At 40.5% G+C, this 25,323-nt stretch overlaps 1 protein-coding gene across 3 annotated transcripts in view; it reads right to left on the bottom strand.

Annotated features, from left to right (window-relative positions):
• The window catches only part of nr3c2 (nuclear receptor subfamily 3, group C, member 2), a 91,767-nt gene extending 66,698 nt beyond the window's left edge, over nucleotides 1–25,069 (bottom strand). For 2 of the 3 annotated variants that reach the window (XM_087841701.1, XM_087841703.1), the window contains exons 1-2: nucleotides 24,622–25,069; nucleotides 21,268–23,094 (exon numbers count right to left, since the gene is read on the bottom strand). In XM_087841701.1, coding sequence (XP_087697827.1) covers nucleotides 21,268–23,075 — 1,808 coding nt within the window. In that variant the 5' untranslated portion in view covers nucleotides 23,076–23,094; nucleotides 24,622–25,069. The remainder of the gene's footprint in view (nucleotides 1–21,267; nucleotides 23,095–24,621) is intronic. The other variant, XM_087841702.1, reaches the window with a different exon arrangement.
• Nucleotides 25,070–25,323: the final 254 nt, after the last annotated feature.

The following is a 25,323-nucleotide window of genomic DNA, read 5'->3' as shown; positions in this document are numbered from 1 at the left end:
TTACTTATGGTCATGTGGGGTACTTTATTGGTATTTTTTCAGGCTGAAATCTCAACAATATGGAATAAATTAAAAGGGGACTTACAAATGCCCTTACCCGCTGCTCTTTTGTCTCTCTGATCAGTATCTGTCCATCCCTGTGCAGCACTTCATCAGTTTCTATCCATTTTTCTGCTCCTCTTCATTATCTTTTCACTTTAAATTAGGCTACATATCCTTCGAAAGGCACTGTCGTGAATTAAGTGAGACACGTTTTTAAAGTTATTTCAGTACTTAAGTTTTATGTGGCTCCCATAATAAATGACAAAGGAGGACTTATTTCACGTTTTTGAACGAGCTTTAATTTAGGCTGATTCCCTCCTGCATGCAAACGCTCGCCGTGCAGTTCTGTTTTACTGCTTGTTAATGCAAATATCTACTCAGTCAACTGCATAGCAGAAATCCAATGATTTAGGCATGTAGACGCAGTTAAGACAACCTCCTGAAACTTAACCAGAGTTTTAGAATGTGCGAGGAAGGTGATGGTGACTTTAAATGTGGTTGATGGTGCCAGACGGGCTGGTCTGAGTATTTCAGAAGCTGCTGATGTTCTGGGATTTTTCTGCACATCTATCTCGAGGGTTTACAGAGAAAAGAGAGACTATTCAGTGAGCAGCAGTTCTGTCTTTTTGTAAGGATACAGTAACTCAAATAATCACTTCTTACAACCTGGGTATGCAGAGGTGCATCTCTAGATGCAAATGTCGAATCTTGAAGCAGATGGACTACAGCAGCAGAAGACCACACCAGGCAGCAATCCTGTCACTTAGGAATGGGAAGCTAGAAAAATGTCCCCTGATTCTGCTTTTCGATTCAGATGAACGGGTCCGAGTTTGACATAAACAACATGTATGCATGGATTTATTCTGGTGTGCGAGGTATCTTCTTAGCACACTTTGGCGCCTTGACATCAACTAAGGATCGTTCAAGGGTCACAGCCTACCTGAGTATTGTTACTGACCAAGTCTACCCCTTTGGCCACAGTGTGCACATTTTCTGATGCCTGCTTCTAGCAAGATAATCTGCCATGGCACAAAGCTCAGATCATCTCAAATTGGATTCTTAAACATGGCAATGAGTTCACTGTACTCCACAGTCACCCAGTAGAGCACCTTTGGGATGTGGTTGAATGAATAATGAATGTGCAGCTGACAAATCTGCTGCAACTGTGTGATGCTATCACTTAAATGTGGACCAAAATCTCTGTTTCCAGCACTTTGTTGAAGCTGTGCCACAAAGAATTCAGGCAATTTTGAAGGGGAAAAAAATCCAACCCATTACTATCAAGGTGTATGCGTGAGTGTGTATAGCCCACACTATGTATAGTGAATGGGTAATATCATAAGTAGTATCATTTTATAATGCTATTATATTTTTTTTTACCACTACAATTTAATACCACTCTTTAATCTGCATTACTTTTCTTAAACATTACCAAATTTCTGTTGTGAAGCAAATCCATTGTATTCATATTCTACCCACCAATATTGACAGTGTGCAATATTAATAAAGCCCACAGAAAATATAACGTATCTGGATGAAAACATTTATAGCAGTGATAGAGAAGGTAGTCTTTCCCAGGGCACCATGGGGGTTGGTGGTGATATCTTAGAAAAATGAGGACAAAATACTAACACTGGATGTAAAATAAGATCTTATTTGCTGAAAAAAAATGGTTTTATGTAAATGAGATGTAGTGCATATTAATCATTTGCCCCAGAAATTCCAAAGCACCCTCTAAAGGATCCTAGATGTGTGTAGATCCCAGAAAAGAAGTATTAAACTTTTTATTTCTTCCACCCAAAGTGTCGTTCAGCTTCTTTATTTTTGTAGAAGCTTCATTTGAGCATAATTTCCTGCATTTTTTTGCACCTTCTTTGTGTCATATGCCTGCAAAGTGATAGTATGCTATAAGTTAAACCATGTTCGCATAACACCTCCCTTTTCTCAGTAATGCAGAGTGTTATGCCAGTGTTACAGAGGTGCAAAAAGCATCACAATAAAACAACATAAGATCAGCATAAAAAAACATAAGTACATTAATTTAGCTACTCAGAAAGTGAGGTAACATGAGAGCTACAAAAAGTACAATTTCATGCTTTTTTTTCTAGTGTCTTTTCAGCAGGTATTACTGTAACTGCAAATCCTAATTTTGGAAAATGAATGTCATGGAGAAATAACTAGCTATCCATTAGATTGTTTGTATTCTTCAGATAATCTGGCTTACTTCTTCCTCATCCTGTGGAGTACAGGTGTGTTAGCGCACGTGAAGGTGCAGCAGCGCTCCCCTTGGCACACTCCTTTATGTGGAAGAGCCTAATCTGACTTTAATACACTGCAGGGTTAACTGATGCTGGAGGCAGAGAGAGCTCAGCTCTGCGAGGACAGATCGGATCAATTACCCGATCCATCAATAGACAGAGAGTAGAAACTACCCCGCGCTGTCCGAGCTTTAGCTGAATATATTCCCTTTTAATCAGAGTCACCGCAACCTTTCATCAATGCCATCTTCCCTCTGCCCAATGAGGTGTGAAGAAAGAGGAGTTGACAGGTTTGAATGTCCTTCAGTATCTGTCCTGTATCATTACCCATCTCTCAAAATAGATCCAAGCCATCTAAAAAAAGAAGCCCGTTGTCGTGCATTCACTGTGTTTGATGGAGCTTTGAGACCTTGGTCAGACATTGCTCTCGAGTTATAGGTTCTGCTCTTATGTTTGTGTAGATGTTACTAAATAAAGGTTCAGCATCATTTGAATCCTGTGATCTAACGGTTACACCACAGGATTTGTTGGCATCTCAGGCACAGACGTTTACCTACATTTCTGTGATCGCGTTGGCTTCCCGATGTCCAAATAATTACCTCAGCCATATTCCCTTCCTACCAATGCCGAACCCTGCGATAACACTCTGCTTCCAGAATTGCTTCCAGAAAATTCTCAATTGCATCACTCACCAAAAAAAAAAATAAAAATCTTAAGAATCTTTTACAAACTACATTTGTTCTCTCAGGATACAACATAAAAGAGCACAAAACTGAGAAGCAACACTGAAATATTTACATGTCCGCTAAGCAGATGTGGTTGTTTACAAGTGTGCATTTATTTATGTGTGTCTGATGGTGTGTGCACACCCCAAAAGGGAGCCACAAGGGGACCAAAACCAAAGGGAGACCACTGAGGGGAAATAACTAAATCATGCAGCCCACAGATGTTTGTTAAATGCCACAAAGAGACAAAAAAAAGAGGGGTCCAAAATTGTCAGATTGTTTTGTGATGTGTGTGTTTTTTTTAATCAAATCCTGTCTGACCACTTGTTAGAAACCATTAGACAGATGTGAACTGAAATCCATCTCCAAATCCATTTGATAGTGCCTTTGTGCAGTACTATCAAATGTAAATTAGACCACAGGAGGACAGAGAGGCGCACACAAACGTGACAATGAGATAACTGCCTTACTAGCGCAAATGAAAATTCTGGCAAAAAAAGAAAAAAAAAAACCTTGAGCCAGAATTCAAATCATTTCAACTCGTGGAAGATGCTTCATGATGAGATTGCATACACAGCAGGCAGTACAGTGATTGAGCCTTCGGGCCATCTCTGCTGAGGCCACTGCATCTCCGAACGTGGCAACATATGTGACATGCCCTCATTTTCAACACCATTAATCACAGCGGGTTTGACTCAGCATTTTGCTGTGGAAGTGATGTAAGGACTGTAAATGGGGGTGAGTGCTGAGTCGCGGTCTGAAACCGAATAATCGCGCGCAGTGATTATATGAATCAGTACTAGGGCACATGATCGAGAGGGGAGGCCTTAAAAACAATTAAAAACACATTAGTTAATGTGCAGTTGCATTCAGTTAGGTCCATATATGTTTGGACAGAGACAACTTTTTCCTAATTTTGGTTCTTTACATTACCACAATGAATTTTAATTGAAACAACTCAGATGCAGTTCAAGTGCAGGCTTTCAGCTTTAATTCAGTGGGTTGAACAAAAAGATTGCAACAAACACAATCCCTTCAATTCAGGGGCTTAAAAGTAATTGGACAAATTAAATAACTGAAAATAAAATGTTCATTTCTAATACTTTCTGTCCGAATTCGGACAGAATAAAACTGTGAAATGAGCTGTCCCACACCTTCTCCATACTTTTTCTTGCCATCATTCTGGTAGATGTGGATCTTTGTTTCATCTGTCCAAAGAATGTTTTCCAGAACTGTGCTGGCTTTTGTAGATGTTTTTTAGCAAAGTTCAATCCAGCCTTTCTATTCTTCGGGCTTATGAGTGGCTTGCATCTTGCAGTGAACCCTCTGTTTTACTTTCATGCAGTCTCCTCTTTAAGGTAGACTTGGATATCAATACGCCTGCCTCCTGGAGAGTGTTGTTCACTCGGTTGGCTGTTGTGAAGCGGTTTCTCTTCACCATGGAAATGATTCTGCGATCATCCACCACTGTTGTCGTTCACCAGTGTTTTCTTTGTTTTTTTCTCAGATTGTATCAAAGTGTAGATTTTGCCACTCCTAATATTGTAGCAATTTGTCAGATGGGTTTTTTCTGTTTTCACACCTGAAGGATGGCTCGTTTCACCTGCTCCTTTGACCGCATGTTTTCTGTTCACAGCAAAATATTCCAAATACAAGCACCATACTGCCAATCAACTCCAGGTCTTTTATCTGCTTAATTGATAATGATGTAACAAGGGAATTGCCCACAGCTGCCCATGAAATAGCTTTTGAGTCAATTGTCCAACTACTTTTGGTCCTAAACCCTTCATCCAGTTTGATTGTGGATACCCTGAAATGAAAGCTGAGAGCCTACACATTACGTCATGTCCATTATATAACTATAACTGGAATATGTTTCAGTAAACAAGTAAAAGAAAATTTACTTAACTTGTTTCAGTGTCCAAATATATGGACCTAACTGTACTTTATCCCTGCTGTAAAAAAAAATCTTTGAAATGTACTTTTAAGTTTCCTTTAATTCTTTCTGAAAAAAGATTCTTCCATCCTTCCACAACAACTTCCTAACTTTCCTGCTTTCCTAACCACTACTACTCACACGTCTTTTTTGAAAAACCAGTCACATTTCTTTGCTTAAGAATCAGAAAAACTCCCTTTAAACGATGCAGTACATTAAAATGTGCAACAATCTTCTCCTTCTTTCCGCCTCAGTCTATATTCTTTATCTCGCTCCTTCTCTCTCTGTGGCAAACGCATCAAGTGTCGTACTTTTACAGCAGGTTCTTCCTGTCTTGGTATAGTATGGTAATTTTCCCCTGTTTAGTTTTTTTGGCACCTCTCCAGCGTAATCGCTAAGGGGAAATCGCCCCTTGAACACTTCTGAGTGTTTGTCCCTTAATTCATATTTCATGAAATGAGCATGGAGCTCTGTTCACACAGGGAAAACAATGCCATGCTGTCGGTATAACTTTTCTAATACAACCCACAGATGGGAGCTCTAATAACTCATAGCAGGGCCAGGAGAATAAAACAACAAATAAATGGGACCTGTACCTAATGTGACAGCACCTGCTAGTCTACAGACGTGAAATATTTAATATACGGGGCACATGCTGCTCTACATTGTTAGCAATTTGTATTGGGCTCATGGCACCTACTGATAATAATCATAAAGTTACTTATTTTAATCTCTGTTCTGTATTTGACTATAAACGAGGACTCATTCAGCGTTTTTTAATTGCGCTGTTCTGTTAATTATTCACCACTACTTTCAGTGATTTGATCAACACTGATTTTGTTCCCAGCAACAGTCTTATTCCTACGTAAATGGAGCTGTGGATAGTTTGTTTCCTCAGTGGTAAAGTGGCTGTTTCATTCGCGCTAATGCTGGATTAAGTGAACAGTAGGTCACGAGGACAAATCAGGACAGCATTAAGGGAAAAAAAAACCCTTAAACCCTGAACTTTTCTCACCATTACTCAACATTAAAGAAGAATACAAGAGTACAACTTGGATCAGATGGTCGACTGTCTCCATCCCACCATCACCCCAATACACTGTTTTCATAATATACGAGACTCAGGCATGTATGTGACTTCACGTTTAACTACTTTGTTAAAATACTTAGTAACGTGCAATGCCAGCGAACTTGTAGCCCTGGCACACATCAGCACACCTCTCTCTCCCGCTGACAGGAAGTTGTAAACAAGCAAGATGTGAAGTGAGACAGATGACAGCCCCGCTAACCAATGTGGTTCTCCAGCACTTTGATGTGGAAAATTGACCGTTGTGTGTAGGCTGTGTCAGAGGGAACTGGCATATAACCAAGGCTGCTGGTGCCTGCAATGCTAACATTAGCCATGCTCAGCAAACTAACTTGACATTGCCCGTGTGCAGCATTATGCACCCCAAAAAGAAGCCACACACTTAAGCAACTTTTAAGTTTAGTTTACTGAATGTGAGCACCAGTTTCAAATGGCTCTTATATACAATATTTCAAATGACTATATTGAACTTTGCCTATTGGATTTTGCACAATTTGGGCTGTTTCGCTATGATCAGTCTTATTCCCCCCCCCCCCCAAATCCAATACTAGCTGGCACGGATCATCCTGAGTGGGAATAAAACCGGTAATTCATAGCCGTGTGTCCTGCCCCCTGCTTGCGCTACCAAGGTTAACATCCAGCAATATTTTTAGCAGTGAGAACGCATCTGCCACAGGCTATCTCCTGGTCTGTGCTACATGTGGGGAGGGCAACTCTGTATGATGTCCTGACCTGATTTTCCAAACTGCCTGAAGTTTAAGTATAAAAAATGGTTTATGTTAAGTTTCCTCCTCTAAAACGTGAGGCTGATATTGGCTGGGTAATATAATTGGCTGATTTAAGCTATTTGCCAGTATATCGGTAAATGTATTTAAAACACCTGATAAATACAAATTTAAAAAAAGGAGGGCTCTCTGGCAAGACATGGTTGGAACGCCACAAACACAGCAACGTGCAATAGTCATATATCTCGTTTAAGCACAGTTGTTTAAGTACAATTGTTTGCACTTACAATAAAAACAAATTAAAATGCATTGCCATGTTATCTTAGTAAAGTATCATAAGTAGGGCTGTGCGATATGACCAAAATCTTATATCTCGATATAAGACATCTATCGTCCCGATAACAATATAAATCACAAAAATTTAACGTTTTCTGTAAATTCTGTGAATCTCGGGCAGCTCGACTTGCGGGAAGTGTTTCCAGCTGGGCGTCATGTAGCTGGAGTCGAGTGTTTTAACCGATGCGTTAAAGGATGCATTTTTAGACATAAGTTTTCTTTGTATTTATTACACGGCGTGCTGCGGGGAAAAGCCTGTTCTAACGTTTGAGTCTAAGGTTTATTTTTTACCACCTGATGGCTTTTTTTTGCTTCTCATCCGTAAATACTATGCATACTCTTTCACGTATTCAGTTTATTTTGAAAAGTCTCAACAGGATCTTGAGCTTTATTGTGAAAGGTTTATGTGGAAAATAAAGAAGCGGATACGCGATGGTTTTACCGTCATTGTTGCTAACGACAACACATAACAGCAGGCACTCATCCATCCGTAGTGTGGCTATATCAAATATAAGAGAAAGAGAGAACTTGAAATGAACATAGCCACTACAGAGACCATCAAAACATGAAAATATATTGCCGTAAACAGTTTATTTTGCGACACCACGAAACAAACAATAGCATAAAATGAAACGATAGATGTTTTTATATCGTCATCTGATATGTATATATATATATGTATATATATATATATATATATATATATATATATACATATATATATATATATATATATATATATATATACACATACATATATATACATACATATATATATAGTTATATCGAATAGCCCTAATCATAAGTAATAAAACATACAAAAAAACATATTGACCAATAAATTAGGTTTTTAAATCACCAAATATCGGTGATGGTATCATTCTTAAAAATCACACTGGTGCAGAAAATTCACATTTCAGTACTCACCTCAGTTTTGGAATTGAATTTTCGACATGTTATCAAAACAAAAACAAAAAAACGGTAGAGTGCTAAAATTTGGCCACTGCATACTGCCAATGAGATAGGATTTTTATGTAATAAAATCAAGTAAAAAAAAAATCCATTAAGATCAGTGAAACACATTCATTCTACATTAAAAGCCAGCAATTCCAGTTTCAATTTTAAAACATGCACAAAGTAGTGCTTATGCTTTCTCTGTATGTTGTCAATGAGAACACAGTAGCCTTATTTGAACAAAGTTTAATGGAAGCTTCAGCAGACAAATGTGTCCATGGTTTGTTATTCAACCTAAAGGGAAGAAACATTTCTTAGGCTTTTTTCAATGGCTCTCCATAAAAGTAAATTCACGGCATAAAAATCTGACCTTTTCTGAGAGCAATTTTAATTCTTTGTGCAAACACTGACACACATACTTTGAAGTGTAGTCATTTGCCTCGTGCTATTATAAACTCAATGTAATTTCCCGCCTCACTATTGACCAAGGTTAACCTGTATGCAGCAGGTCATATGAAAAAGTAAGTCATCACTTTTCATAATTTCCTCATCTTCCTTTTTCTGCAGTTGTGTTTCTATATTAGACATGATCAGGTAGACAGTCATCTTATCAACTCATCAAACATACCACTGCAAAGGTAGTTAAAACAACACAGCATCGCACCAGCATCGAGGCAGTGAAACAAGTGTGAGTAATAATACTGGAATGAAGAAAGAACTTCAGGCATGTAAGCAACAATCACAGGATAAGATCCCCCATCGCAGACAACCCAGAAGAAACTAGATGCATTCAATAACAACTGGTCTTTCGTTCCCTCTTCCATATACAAATTGTGCTGAAATGGCAATTCACTGTCACCTTTCAACATTAGCTTAGCGTTGTGTGAGAGGACAATGCACCGGCACAATGATAGGAGGTTTAAAATGTAAACTTGCCAGCTGAATGCAACAATGATTTCTGACCATCCAACACATAAGGTATTAAATTATACAATAGTGAATGCACACCGAGACACTGTATGCACTCCAAGTGCCATAAGTGTAGCTCAAAAGCTCATTTGCACAGCCATTTATTCTGCAACAGCTTGCAACATTAGGATTACAAATCCATAATGAGAGAAACAATATTTTATGGTGATGCCCATATTGACAGTGTGATTCATCAAAATTCCCTCTATGCATGCTGGTAGTGAACCATCTTAGATTGTAGATTGGGGTAAAAGAAAAAAAAAATCCAGTTCAAATTTTAGTAAAAACTAATGTGAGGCTTTACCAGTCTGAGTTAGCAAAGCCTTAATTTAATCAGTCTTCATTTCTAATTATAAAATGTGCCTACTCTCACGGACGATGCTTACTTTCTGCAATCCAGGGATACAGTACATCCTTGTAGCTGAATGCAGGGCTGTTGCTCGGAAAACAACAACACACCTAAAAGGCTGAAATCATTGCCACAAAGGATTTGACAGTCTCAGGCTGTACGATCAACTTCAATGTACATATTACATGAGAGATCACTGAAGTGTTGGCAACTAGTCGGAATGAATAAACTCGATAACCTGACTCGTGCTTTACATCACATCTTACACTGTGTCTCTTTTATTATCTTAATGCCAATCTCACATTTTAACCACACTAAGGTAGATATCAGTCTTTTGGAAAGTATGCATGTGGTCAGCCAAGCTAAAAAAATTAAGTTATGAATGTGACATTCCACCCTTTTGCGTCTCTTAAAAGTCCGACATTACGGTATGGTGGTGAGTCAGCTTCTTTTATTTTATCCAAGGTCCAGCAGCTGAGCAAGAATGTGAATAAAAAAGAAAGCTACTGCTTAACAGTCGAAACCCAAAACAACCCTAGACTGACTTTGTTACAGTGAAACAGGCGGTCCTAGCCAAGTCAGAGGGAGGCAAGCAGAACAAAATGCAGACACAGAACAGTGGCACGTTTGTCTATGCCAGGTACAGTGCAGTAAAATCTACCAGGAGAACAGTAAGATCAGAGGATTTTCCAGAGCTGCAGTGTTTATGCTAAATCAACAGTGTCTTAATTGTTTTTCCTAAACACTCAACCAAACTCAAACACATTCTAGTGACTATAACATCCACTATTCATTAAAATAAAATAAAAGATAGATAAACAACCAGCTTTATCTAGTAAGATTTCAGTACTGCTGGAGGTAAGTAAATATGCTTTGAGATTCACTATAACATTCAGACGTATTCATGCTAATATAATGACATTTTTTAATGGCAGAAATAACACCAGAAGTACAAAAATATATATATTTAAATGGATACATTTTATGACTTGAGTCAAGAATTGTTACTAAATTGTGAGTTAGAAGAGATAATAACCATTTTTTCTCCCACACCCGCCTTCACACCCATACTGCCAGAAAACAAAGGCCTGAAAGTTTGCAGGGCCGCCCTGCTTTTTCTTCTTGTTACACCACAGCGAAATGTGTCGTAACAAACACATCAAACGGGCTGGGCTTTTTAAATTTTTCTTCTGTTTTTTAAACAAATATGGGAAAATATGGGAGGATGCTGGAGGAGAATTTAAAAAAATACAGGTGACAAAACAAAGAAGGTCGACAGGTATGACAATGAAAACTAATTCAATACCTAGACAAATGAAACTAATACTTTCTGCATGACTAGACACAACCCAAGGTCATGAAAAAAAAAAGAGAAAGAAAAGTTTTTGTTTTGTTTTCGTGTGTCTGTAATTTGAACGCTGACCCTTTAATATCCCTTCAATTATGGCTTTTCTTCTCTCCTCTACAGAAAACCAGGCTCATATTACACTTCCTGACAAACATGTTTACCCCTTTGCAGCACCAGACTAGTGAATTCTCTCTTTAGCAACAGGTTCAGTTATAATATAGTATCTTTTCTCTGAGCTGCCACTTGATCCTCGGAAGCTTCCTTTTACTTTCTGGGTCAGTGTATCACAGGAAGCTGCCCCATCCTCAATCACAGGGGTTTTGTGGAACCGTCTCATATGGATTCTTCTAAATGCTTGACAGAGGACACGCACAAATCATTTAATGTTTTTTATCCCACAGCAAAGCAGGAAGCCCGGGGTACCCACTAAACATGTTTTTCTAGGTCATGATGGCAGCCATTTTAAAGCTTCACAAGTGTGAACATGACTAGTTACTAGTAGCTACACTGCTAGATAGGTAGTATATGTAGTTTGTTAAAAAGTTTAGTGCTTCACGTGATTTAATATTATTTGCTATTAAAGTTACTTTGATAAACTCTTGAGCCAGTTCTCATTTTTTAAATGTTTTTCTAGGAAATGAGAAATAGGTGCAGTGATTTATTGAAACGTATGAAAACTTAGGAAGTAACAGTATCGAAGGCAAAAACAGAGTTTGTACAATTCTAACAACCTTGTAATGTAATATTTGGTATCACCACCTTTATTCGGTACAGGCTGAACTCTCTCAGGAAAGCTGTCTTCTAACTTCTTTAAGTAGTCTTCAGGACTAGTTTCCAGGCTTCTTGAAGGAGATTCAAAGTTATTCTTTGGATTTTGGCTGCCTTTTGTTCTGTTTTCCGTCAAGATGATCCCACATTGATTAGATCATGTTATTGTCCAGGTTCTGGGGAGGCCAGTCCATGACTGTGTGTTTTTATATCCAGGTATGCTTTTACTGAACTGGCAGTGTGTTTGGGATCATTGTCATGCTGAATAATGAAGTTGTTGCCAATTAAAATACTTTACAGTTGGCTTTGCATGGTGGATCAAAATTTGATGGCACTTTTTGGGAATAATCATTCCATAAAATTTGACGAAATCCCCCAAAACACTGGCTGAAATGCAGCTCCAAACCATTACAGAGCCTCTACTGTCATTTACAGATGAATGTAGAGACTCACTGTTGTACCTCTCCTGACCTTCTCCATGTATATTGATGAAAATTAATCCAAAAATTTCCAAATTGGAGTCCATAAGACCTGTTGCCACTGATCCATTTCTTGGGTACGTGGCACACGTCAGTCTTTTATCCCCGTTTCCCTTACTTAAGAATGGCTTCTTTACAGGCGTCCTTCCACTGAGACCATTTCTGATGATGCTTCAGTGAAAGATATATGGATTAACTGAAAGGGCATATTCATCTCTTGGGTCATGTATCAGGTTTTTGATGAACTTTTTATTGTTAAGGACAGGAATTACATATGCTGTTTATATGCTGTAGATCAGGGGTGGGCAACTTGAGGGCCGGTGTCCTGCAGGTTTTAGATGTGTCCTTGATCCAACACAGCCGATTTAAATGGCTAAATTACCTCCTAAACATGCCCCGAAGTTCTCCAGAGGCCTGGTAATGAACTACTCATTTAATTCAGGTATGTTTGCCCAGGGTGAGATCTAAAACCTGCAGGACACCAGCCCTCGAGACCTGAAGTTCCTCACCCTTGCTGTAGATAGTTTTCTAGGCCTGCCAACATTCCTTTTGTCTTCCACTTGTTCAGTTTCCTCAAGATTTTTAAGGACACAAGGCATGCCCAGCCAAGATACATCAAATTTTAAGCCAATGGGTCTTGGAAATCAACTTGTTTGTGCACAAATACAATTTTATGCCCGTCAAACTGTGTTTTTCATAGATTCAACAAAATCTGGAACAAGGCGCCTAAAATAAATGTAAAAATTGTTTCTTTTTTTAAGTTGCTTGTTATGTATAGACACAAGATCTGTTCATCCCTTGAGGTACAGTAGATGCTGAAATGATTCCTCTGAAAATGTCCAGGTACAAGAATTGGACTGAAAGTGAATTAGAAAGTGGACAAGGATCCACAGAAAACTTTGAAAGGGCTTGAGAAAGCCTGGAGAACTGCTCAAGACCACTTCTAAAAAATTACAAGAACATCTCCTTAGCAGTAAAATATAAATAAATCTAGAGTGAAAACAAGACTAAGCTAATATCTCACTGAAGAGGCTCAAGTTCAAGTTGTTACAATTTTCGATTCAGAAAACCGATCAGTGGTCGCTGCTTACTCAGATTTTTCGCATTTGTATTTGTGAATGTAAAATCGACAAAGTTATGGTTTTAAGTCACAGTCACACTTTTCTGAATCACGGGTTCTGCTGATGTAAAAGTGGATGCACCTCGTATGAGTGTCTATGTTTGTGTGTGTGTGTTTTATTCAGGGAAGAATGAAAGTGTTATGTAAAACACTTTACCCCCCCCCCCCCCCCCCCCCCCCCCCCACCAACAACAACATCTCCGCAACACACAAACGCAGTTCCTTTGGTTTATTTGAGCCAACTATGCATGACCTACTTTGGGAACCTTTCAAGCTGAACAATTAACATTTTTTGGAAGTGTCTTCCTTCATGGCATCCCTTCCATGGAGAAAGTGACAAGACAAACACCAGGCTTAAACGTAAGCACTCTGGCACGAATACTTGGGCAAGCTCTAATTAAACATGAATGATAAAGGCATGCCTTGTTTGCTTAGTCAAATATATCAGGATACAAGAGGAACACAATTATATGCTGAGAGAGTGAATCGAAATGGATTCTCTCTGCATCCTCTCCACCAAAAATGAAATATAGATCTAATTGGTTTTTATAGCGCTGAATGAATAATATCCAGCCAGTGAAAGAGACATCACCTTGCATTTAGATCAACAAGCGGTACTTTCTTTATTTATGACAATAGCAATAGGCTCTTATGAGCAGTTAATCTCTATAATTTGTGATTTAATATGCACATATTTTCCTCTAGCTGCGGTGTATGACTAAATCGCCAAACTGACCCACAAGGCTCATGACTCAGGAGATGTTCAAGAGCACTTGTGAGAAATCATTGAGACTTCTTGCATGCTAGGTAAACAAAGTACTTGGTGCACAAAAGACGGCCACAGCATCTCACACAGCAGCACGCCACAGAAATCAGGGCAACACACAGAAGCATGCACTATGCTTTGTTGCAGCTCCGGTATTTAGTTTCCACCTCCTTTATGCAGTTTGTTAATAACCTCAACAAAAGAAGGGAATGTCAGCGGTAGGTAATAGAGGGTAGATCTCCAACTACAGGACCGGCCTAGTGGAAATCTGGCCCTCTGTCACCAGACTGTGTTTCAGGAAGAAGTTCAAGTGAGGACAAGACAAGCATTGAAATCCCAGGAGCCTTGGCCAGCAGTAACCACACTTTTATTGGAGTGTCAAGTCCGGCCTAGAATGTGTGCTGTTGTTCTTGCTGTTGGCGACCATGGCGGCAGCGTTGTGTGCTTGTATGTGTGTGTGCGCGCCTTCATGGCTGTGTGTGGGAGAGGCTGAGTGGGAACTTTTAACATGATTTCTTTGCTGTGCAACAAAAGCATCCGACCATTGTGCTACACAGTATCATCTGGGTTCTTTTAAAAAGATTACATCCACTGTAGGCATCTACTCCTACACTCTGGTAGCACAAGGTAAAAAACATATCCATTCATAAAAGCTGGGAAAGAAAACTGTCTTTCACGTTATCCTCATGGCTATGCTTGTTAAAATAAGGGACGATATTCTGATCACATCCGTACCCAGATTATTTTATAGCCAAGGAAAAATAGCTAAACTCTTAGCTAATGTAATTTTGCTCTTCCGGCAGGAGCCGACAAATGAATTCAGCGTTACTGTGTTGGAGCAGTAACAGTAAAGGAAGTAATGGAAACAGAGCATTGGACAGAGCTGCTTGCAACACCAAATCTCGTAGAAGTGAAAGTAGAGCTGACAGAGGTGAGAATATGCCTCTTTACATTTTAATGGTGACCATTACTTCCCCCTTATAGCACCATAAATACAGTTTGGGCAGCACGACAAGCCATAAACATAACACTGACATATTATCACCTTATAAAGTTGTTGCGGTGAACCTCTTAGCAAAAACTACCAGGTTATCCAGCAAATGCAGACATATCAAACAAATGAGCTTTTGTTTGATATGAGAAATCTCAACATTTACGCCCTTTTAGCTGTTTGGGTATACAGCCACACCCAACGAGATATGTGGATTACTTTATGTGTCTGCTCACTGCTCCTGAGAAACCAGTTGGTCTATCAGTTTTTTGTGGAAAAGAGTGGCCCGCTGCTGCTGCTGCTGCTGCTGTAAACATGGTTCACACAGCCTGAAAGACCACACCAGGGACAGTTAATAGCTGAGAGCAACTGCAGCACAGCAATAGTTGGCTGTGGTGGGACTAAAATTGCAAACACTACTGCCAAGTCAAGTTGGTGATAATTTAATGTCCTCAAAATGCCTAAATAATTGTGATCCAATTGCTTGAGTGATACCTAATCAATCAGGAAAAGCTTGGTGATGATTATTCAAAACTTACACTCCTTGTCTTATAACCTAAATGAACACACTGGCCAAACAACACCATGAACATCTGACTGAACTGAGGATATCCGCAAAACTGAAATTCTGTTTTGAAAAGAACAAAACTGCTTCCAAGCATAAGCCCATAAAACGGTTAACTATTACACAGAGAAAAGGCCAACAACATCACAAACACAGGTTACTATACAAAAAATATGTACATTCATAGTCGTACGAACTCCTAAGTTCCATAAAATACATTTTCACTGCTCTTTACAGGTTTTCCTGAGCCGAAACGCCTCACGGAGAGCTTTTACTGTCACTTTTAAGGATACATTTTTAGACTTTAAGAACTAGACAGCTGAATTCACCACTTGGACCAGCTCTTACTATTCATACCTTGAATGCTGCCTCTCGACTCAGCTTTACACAGCCTCCAATCCACCCACACCAACCAGCGCTGGGCTACCCAGAAGACAGAAAAGAACTGAAAGAACTGGATCCTTGTGGTCTCTGCGTGTTCATTAATTTGTGTGTTTCTGCACACGTTTTGTTTTTTTTAATTTTTTCTAGACATTAATGTTATTTTATTTTAATGCATTTCAATGCATCTGTTTTTACATCAATTCAAAATAAAAGGGGATAAAAATTTAAATACGTATGATGAAGTCACAAAAGGTTTCAGGCAGTAACACTCTGTGGGCTTGACAGACACTGTGTTGATTTGTATTTGTGAGCTCTACATTTAAAGTTGATTTGACTTAACAAATCTTATTACACTGAAAATCCATTTTGCATCTACAAGCCACAGTATCCCACTGCTTTATTTTATTAATACGATTCACGGGCTGAAAATCTAAACCTATTTAGACTACTCTCTGTCCTTACTTTATTCTGTGCTCAGTGTGACGAGTGCTCGGCAGGACTGGTTTAGTTAAATGCTGCACTGAAGCCAAGAAGACAGAAAGCCCCGTACACGGATGTGCTTGTGCATTTTAGCATACTGTACTTTACTTTATTTTACGTGCAGCATTTAACTTCATTTAAAACACGTGTAACTTGATTGTAGAAGGATAGGCTGTCTACCTGTCTTTTTATTTAAGGATTATTCTGTATGCCGTGCCAGCGCTGTGGCTAGCACATTTTGACTAAATTGGTTTTTACGTAATGTAGCTTCATTTTCTTCTAAATAAATAGCGCGTATCATTTTCCCAACATCCTTTGAGAGCCCCTTTATAGTGGGCTGTTAACAGCTGGTTACACAGTGTCGGGGAAACATTTCACCAGTCTCTTCCTAAAGCACCAGACATATGTAGATACATGCTACAAATATACATATCTATTATTTTGACATCATTAGTTATAGTTTTAGATCTAGTTCATTCTTTATTTATTTATTAATAGATTTTGTCTACACGTGACAACATGATGTCTTCAATCCTCATAAAGCTAAACCCAGTGTATTAGTTAAAAAGTTCTACTATGCTATTATGTGCTAGTTACACACATATATACATATATAAATATGATAAATCTCATCTTGCTCACGAGCGCATAAAACAGCACTCACGCTCGATGAGTATCAGGGCTGCACTTGAGACGTAGTTAACAAGAACTCGTACACACTCAAGATTAAGAGAGTTTTTCTAAAGCAGCCTGACATTCATTACATTTTATTACACAATAGAAGAAGAGCAACACTAATACTCCAGAAATCTGAACTTGCTCCTTGAAGTTTGCCAGAATAAGTGGTTTAAATGATATCCAGCACAATTAAATGATCATAGTCTTCACTTAATTACTACAATATAATTAAATATTCACCGGCACACATGAGAGTGCATATAATTAAAACGCTTGCGCGCGACAAAAGACAATATCTCTGCCACACTGTTATGTCTGCTGGGCAGACACGTGAGAGCCGAAGCCATTCCCCAGCACCTTCACCTGTAACGTCCTTTTTCACAACCCAAAGAAACAGCTGTCCGCTTCATAGTCAGGAACCCATAATGCACCGGGAGCCCCTGTGCATGCCTGGTGTTGGGGTTTAATTGGATATTAGTATCCAGCAGTGTCTGAATTAATCAAATCATTTCCATCCATTAATTTAGTGGAGGAACATACAATTAAAGCCTTATTAGTGCGCTCTCAGGAGTATGCCTTTTCATCCCTCTGCAGAACATTGAGAGTTGGCCAGAGTCCAGCGTGAAGCCTTCTCCTTGCTCGAATCCGGTGCCTCTTCACGACGTGCTCTCGTTTAATCTATAGAAACCGGCTGCGAGTTTAAAACAAATGAAAGTGTCTGTCAGCGCTGGGCAACTTTCCTGTTGCTGGGCTGAAAAGCTACAAGTTTCAGGAAGGGCTTATTTAAATTGAAAAAAGCATTGTTGGCTTCGAGTTGTCGGATTATGAAATTATAAGGTTAGCACTGACAAGTTTTAGAGAAATTCTATGTGGTGAAAAATTGCTGTGAAAACCAACACAAAAATGCCCTAAATAGGGTGAAAAGAGATTTGGAGATTTAGGCTGTGAGCAAACATAATCCAGAGCCCTAATGTAGGTCATTTTATGATCATTACCATATTTATATATCTTCAAAACTGCAGCGCACTCTATTTTTTTCCTCAAAAAAATCGAATAAATACAGAAATGATACATTTATAACACATATATTAAATGAACATCTCTGCATTCAAGCTTCTAATAACATGCGATATTCCATTCTACTTTATCCTAGCATTAGGTTTAAATTAAACATCACGCAAATACAAATATTCCAGGACTCCTTTTTCCCCCTTCCTCCTCTGTTCTGAATCTAAGTTAAAACATTTTGCACAAAGTAATCCAGACTGCTCAGATGAGCAGCCATTTTTAATTAAAACCATTTACAGAGGAAACCAAAGTGAGAAAAAAAGAGCCAAGGGATTTAACACTCTGTCATCCAAGGCTTCAGCGGATCAAAGAGTTTTAGTTGTGCTTTTTAATGGTTACGTAACATTTTTTGCCTATGAAATATTGGGCCCGGGTACCGTGCAGTCAGTCCAAAGCTGGACGGTACCACAGATTTTCCTGCAGTGCTTTTTCAAATTTCAGGCAGGATACACTAAGCCTGTGTTTATGCCTAAGTATAGCTGTCAATCAATGCAGCACCAGTAGTACAACAGGAAACTGAAAGAAGGCAGTAACCTCTGAAGAAAAAAAGCAGTCTTGCCTTCTGCCTAATGCATATATATATATATGTATACAGTATGCGTGTGTGCATGTATTGTATGTACACATGTATATTTGCATCTGTCTGCTTCCCTGTCTGCCTGACTGCCTGCCATGTGGCCCACCTCGTACTGTCATCCTGTCTGACATTAGGGCTAAGCTGGATCTCATTAGGACCAAGGTGGCAGTGATCCCGTCAACATCGCTTTGGCTCCTGCCATATGGGTCGCCTCCAAGGTAACGGGGCTGTATCAGTCTCCTCAGAGCTGCAAGCCTTGTTATAGCACATGCACAAACAAGCAGACGCAGTATCTGCTTTCTAGACAAGCGTGTACGTATGACGCTGAAAAGCGCGTCAAACGGGAGAAAGCGTGTAATTTTGATATGATAATCAGACCAAATGTTTTAGATGAAAGAGAAATAAACACTGTCACAGATACACACAGGGGCAGGCACAGAGCACAGAGTGCTTGCTATCTATGTTTAACACATAAAAGGACAAAAATTACACCAAGACAAAAACATTTTTTGTGAACAAGGTTAAAAGGAATTCATCAGGTTATCTTGTGTCACTGAATGATGGTTATTATAAGTACATAAACGTTTAATACAGGGGTGTCAAACCCATTGTAGATCACAGACCACATGCAGCCTAATTTGATGTAAGTGTTATATTTCTTTCAGCGTGCATTGACTAACTATTCATGTTTAATGAACCCTCCGTTTACACAACAGAACATGAGCAGATTTTTAAGGAATCTTAAGAAATTTAAGTGCAATTTCAACGTTTTTTTTTTTCTGTTTTTCACATCAGTCGGTTTGCATTGATTAGAAACAAAACACCAGCGTCGGCGCGGCTCTTTGCCTTAACCACCTTCCCCTGAAGGCGTATGGCTGGCTAAGGGTAACGTCTTTGTCAGTAAGCAGGCTGTAAAAACGATGATGTTTCAGATCTTTGTCTCCGATGAAATTAACAGTCCAGACAATCACTCCCACAACATGAGCCTATCTTAACGAGCTGCAGACAGAATACTTCCTGGTGCAAAGCGCACTGAAAAGTGCTGCTCTCCTTCTCCGCGATTTTCACTTCCGGCGGACCCTTTCACGAGCCTGTTCTGGCCCGCTCACCTTGTGTTTGACACCTCTCTTTTTAAGGTAAATTCTAAACAGAACAATCAACCCCTTAGAAGCAGTAGCAATTTTATAGATTACATTTATATTCTGCAGTAAATCATACTTCTAGTGATGACCTAATTGAATATCCAGTGATCAAGCACTTTATTATGCCAGCTTTTCCTAAAATAATTTCCCTCCAATCTGAACGATAGTAACTGAGCTGAAGAAAATGATAGAAAACGGCCGAGAAATCAAAAAGATCTGCAGAGTTGTTTTTTTTGTTGTTGTTTTTTTTAATTAATTCAATCAAGAAAACTTATGATCTAATACATGTCCATTACGGGGTTCTGTGCAGCATCTTGGCCCGAGCTCAGCTTGGACTTGGCATGATCAGTCAAACATAGCAAAGCAATGTACATCAAAATCCCAGCGGAGGCTCGGATACAGTGCTGCACTTATCTTACAGCAAGCGTCTGACTTTTATCAAAAGCGATCCAAGTAAGCAGGAAGTCATTTATGGTTTTGTTTAGTGCGTCTTTGCTCGAGCTCATAAAACCTGTGAATTTATGACATCCCCAAGCATAAATAGATTATAGCAAAGTGTATTTTATAAAGCACTAGGAGGCACTCGCTGTTATTTAAAAACATTTATAATACGTGCAAATTCTCCATATACCACAAACCATTCTTTGATTTACTGTAAATAAACAGCAGCATCCGTCACTGTTAGGCGAATATAGCAATGTATTTTCAGCAACACAACCGTGTGTTTTATGGCTTACGGTTGTGACATTCACTATTATTAATCGTGCTGATAATTCACCTCCTTCACATGCAGCCGGGACAGTAGAATACACTGGAACCACAACAACTGTGTCAAAGTTCCACTATGTCAGATTGGCGGAGATTGGCGGCTGTTATAGATTTTTTTCCCCCTTTGGCCTGTTTGTTTTGTTCCACCCCCTCCACCACCACCACCACCCTCACAAAAATCAACTGTTTATTTCATCAGTTTGGCAACCAAAGCCTGTGATCAATCATTCATAATTTATAATGCTGCCAAAGGCCTAGTGCCCATAAAAGCAGATATTTGCATTACACAAGGTCTCAGCTAGACCTTCTGATAACAGACCAATAAATTTTGTTATTGTACGTACACACAGGCCTCTGATAAGAAGCAAACTTTGCCTCTGTTTTACAGTAGAACACAGGCCTGTAAGAAGAGAGACGATGATGTTGTGGTCACATGCTGCTACAACAATGACCTGGACCCTGTCCTTTAATTCCTGTTCCCCCAGCCAGCATTCCGCTGCCTTTCCCAAGCCCTGTTGTTGTTGTTATTATTTTGCACTTCTCAAAGCAAACGCCCTAAATCCCCTGTGCAACAGGAGTCCCATTACAAAAAAACTAAACAAAAAACTGGCTCTCCATCTATGGGAGACTCTGGAGAGGCATACTATTATACAGGTACACTGAAGGGGAAAAAAAAAACCCAAACATGATTTGATATTTACACAAAACAGGCACACACAGAGACTGCCTAAATACGCCTTCTTCTTCCTTACCTCGACATGCCGTCCGAGATGCAGTTCTGACCCGGATATCCTTCACCTCTGGCTGCGAGAGACCCCTGGGATATGCCCGGGTGAGATTTCCACGACTCCATTAACGCCGTTACGGGTGAAATTAGATTCAACAAAGGGTTGGTCTGGTCCCTCACATCGTGCCGCGTGAAAGACATTGTTCCTTGCGCTCCAATCTGGTAATGGAATGAGTGTCCACCGGAATTAACTCCAACAATGGCGGATGTGGACATGCTGTTATTCTCTTGGTAATAGCTGCCATCTGTGGCTTCCTGCTTAACCCCTTTAGACAGGACATTGTTGGAGAACACATCAGACTCATAGTTCCCATTCACAGAGGAGACTGGGGGTCCTAAGATACCAGAAAGACTGTATTCATCAATGTTATTCCTCAGGGACAGATAAGTGGTCTCAGACGCAGAGAAGAGGCCAATCGATGGTGACTGCTCACCGTAGGGCTGTTGATTCATACATCCCTCACTTTTGTTTGGCTCACTCTTAATCTGTGTGATAAAGGGCGTGTTGCTCGCGTTACATTTGGAGCTGCCTAAACACATGCTCCTGAAGTCAGTCCCAGGCTCGTTCTTTATGTACTTAACCATCCCCATCTGATCTAAGCCGACATTGAACACCTCCCCGTCTACCATCTCTACTTTAGGGAACTCGAAATTCTTGAAGTCCGTTTCTCTGGTCAGCCCTGCTTCCGGGCTGCTCGTGTCATTCTGCACCAGACCCAGTCCATCAGCAGGACTGGACACAGGAAACCCAGCAGAGGAGGGGTTCTGTGGGCTGCTGACAGTCATGTTGCCTGCTGTGGCCGGACTGGAGATGGAGGGCATTGCTGTGTTGCAGTTGTTGGTGGTTTTGCTAGAGCAGCTGCCAGCTGTTGGGCTTGAGACAGAGGACCTAATGTTACATGTAGTGCTGCAGGATGGAGGGGATCTCACACTACTCATGCTCTGAGGACTGGACATGGGAGACCTCATGACATTGAGCGGACTGGTGAGTGGCGGTGAGCCCACGGTGCTGGACTCCACAGGGCTACATGTGACTGAATTCCTGCGCTTGATGTTGGCTAGAGTTGCAGCACACGAAGTCTGGCTGACAGGGCTACTGACAGACGAGCACAGAGGCGCAAAGCACGTAGGAGGACTGGTGGTAGACGACACCATATTGTTGCTGCCTCCGGGGCTGGAAATGGCACTGGAGGTTTGGGGACTGCAGGACAGAGAAGAGGCCAGCATAGATGCTGAGCTAACCGGGGTCCCCGCGGTGCATTCTCTAGGAGTCGCGCTAGGCTGCTGGAAACCAAATGGCTTCAATTTGGGGCTCTTTGTGGGACCACATTGGTTCTCCTCTAAAGGCCGTCCACATGCTGGATACAGCTTTCCTGGGCTGGTATTGGCTCCCTGCTGGTTAAAAGCAAAATCTGCCTCCCTGGCAGCATTCATATACAGGCCCATAGACTCAGCCACAGTCTTGGAAAGCTCTTTGGAGTCCATTTCCTGCTTATGACCAAGGAGTGAGTTGTTGAAGTGTGGGAGAACAAATGGCTGGTTCTGGCTGAGCTGCAGCATTGGCTGCTCCTGCTTTTTTGTATTGTTGTCTTTGCAGTCGGTGGCCGGGCTTCCAGCAGGGCAGTTGACATTAACTATGTCCATCAGGATATCACTGCCAGTCAGACTTGAATCCTCTGTACTGCAGCAGTACTCCATAGTGCCAGGGACCTGAGGCCATTTGTTCTCTGTGTCCTTTCCATCAAAGAAACTTTGGTATCTTTTGGTCTCCATTGCTGGCTCATTGAGTTACCTAGTAAACATGGCAAACAGACAAAAAACAAACACAAAAAGGGTCAGTCGAGCTACAGTAGTTGGCAAAGGTTTTTAAGAGTATTACTTTCTGATAAAGAGACTATGTAAGATTACGTTACATATTAAAGGATTATGCAATTTTATTTTCCTTTAAAATCTAATCAGTCTCCTGTTTATAGCTTATAAAAAGTTGCACTTAAGTGAAACCTAACAAGGCAAAAAAAAAAAAACAATGTGGAGGAACTGAAAAATTTCTGAGTGTGAAGCCTCTGTTTGATTGTTTTATTTACACTGGCAACATTTTTTAACATTAAAGTGTCTCATCTTTTTTTAAACAAGTTAAATCTAATAAAGTCCAAAATAAATCTGTACAGTATTTCCCTCTCACACATGATTCAAACCCCTTATCGGCGCACTACAGGGAATGCAGCGATAACTTAAAGAAACCCAGACCACAAGGGTTAATTTATCAGTATGTGACGTCGCCTGGGCTTTTTTTCTTTTTATTCCCACCTCTACTGCGTCTCTATTGGCCAGCTCGGCCAGAAATCCAGCAGCTTCATCAGGCCCCATTCATGGATTGGCCCGAAAGCTGTCACTCAATAGTTATCGCTCATGCAGCCACAACATTGCTGCGACACAACTTGAACTGTTGTTTTAGGCGGCCGGAGCGGCTTCCCTGTGTGCTAAAAACGATTCAACATCAATGGGAACAATCGGACGATAAAACACAACAAATTGCATTGATTTCTGGCTGGTTTGGGGTTAATGTTCAAGCTATTTATTTTGCATGCAACGGTGCAAGTCCGCGAAGGGCTCGCAGCGAGCGGCCGAGATATCGGCGTTAAAGTGTTGCTGTCTGCAAAAAAAACCAGGCTGTCCTGTGCACATGTGCAGAGAATTTGAAAGTAAAACAAGAAAAAAAAAGGGGGGGAAAAACCCGAACAGCTGTCAGACTCATAATTCCCCTCCTTGTTGTCCTGCCGCGATCGCTCTGCCTTTGCAGGACATGCACAAGTCTGCATTTTGCGTGTGCGCAGAATGCAAAAAGTAGATGAAAAAAGAAGCCAAAAGCCCGTCCGTCTGCTATATTGTTTCCGTTTTTTACTCCTTTTTTCTTTCTTTTTGCTTTAAAACTCGCATGTATTGCTTTTGAATGATTACGTCCACTGCGATCAAAGTATGAATTATTTAAGCCACTTTTTAGACAGAATTTGACATCCCTATAGATCACTCTCCGCAGACAGGTGAGCGCATGTACGTTAAATCCACGAACGCTGCTCTAAATCACGGTGGCGATTTCCTAAAGTGCATAAACTTCTTGGCCACTTTTATTAAAGAGCAGACACGGAGGGGAGAGGCTAACGATCCCGGTTAAAAGTTATTATATTTCTCCTCCACAGCACCAAGGCCAGTGTCCGTAAGTATCCAGTTCTCCCGACTCCAACTGCGAGGGGGACTTGCTTTCATTATCACCTCGAATTAAAACTGTACAGTCAAAACACAGGGCTCCGTCCGTCCTTACCTTAATTACGACATTCAGAGTTGTCAGGTGGCTGTGTTGCTGGGCAGCGATAATCCAGAGGACAGAAAAAGAAAAACGCAAAAAAAAGAAGCAAAGTCAATAAATATCAACCAACGTGCTCTCCGCCCCCCACCTCCTCACCCCTCTACTCTTTCCAATACATTGTTGCCAGTTTGACAGCTAGACACACCGGAGAAGTCTACTGCGTATTATCACTAGTAATCCTCAACAGCGAGCCGCTGCTCCTGACAGGACGAAACGACAGCGATGGGTCGGACGGCAGCGACGGATAATCACACTCACATTATGGCCGTAAGAATTTTTTTTTCCAAGATTGACGATTCTGGAAAAGAAAAGAAAAAAAACAGAAGAAGAAGAAGAGTAATTAAAAAACAAACGAAGGAGTCGAGTCGGACTTGCAGTCAGAGCGACGTCATTCTGTGCACATGGACCCTCCTACTGCAACGAGTGCAACACAAACTCCGAGGAGGAGGGAGGTGGTGGAGGTGGGGGGGAGAGAGCGAGAGAGAGAGAGTGGTAGAGGGGGAGGGAGGGGCTCGGAGCGCAGGTAGACGGAGCCGTCTGGAAATAGGGCACCGAGCTGTGTGAAAGAAACTCTCGTGTGATGGCGACAGTAAGGCTTCCGTGATTTCATTTTTTCTTCTTCTTTTTTTGTCTGTTGAAGTCTTGTAAGTTTGTTAC

This window comes from Neolamprologus brichardi, chromosome 6, assembly GCF_056152115.1.
Source record: "Neolamprologus brichardi isolate AB-2024 chromosome 6, ASM5615211v1, whole genome shotgun sequence".
Classification (NCBI taxonomy): Eukaryota; Metazoa; Chordata; class Actinopteri; order Cichliformes; family Cichlidae; genus Neolamprologus; species Neolamprologus brichardi.
Note: the sequence above shows the minus strand (reverse complement) of the source record. Positions and strands in the feature narration are given on the sequence as shown.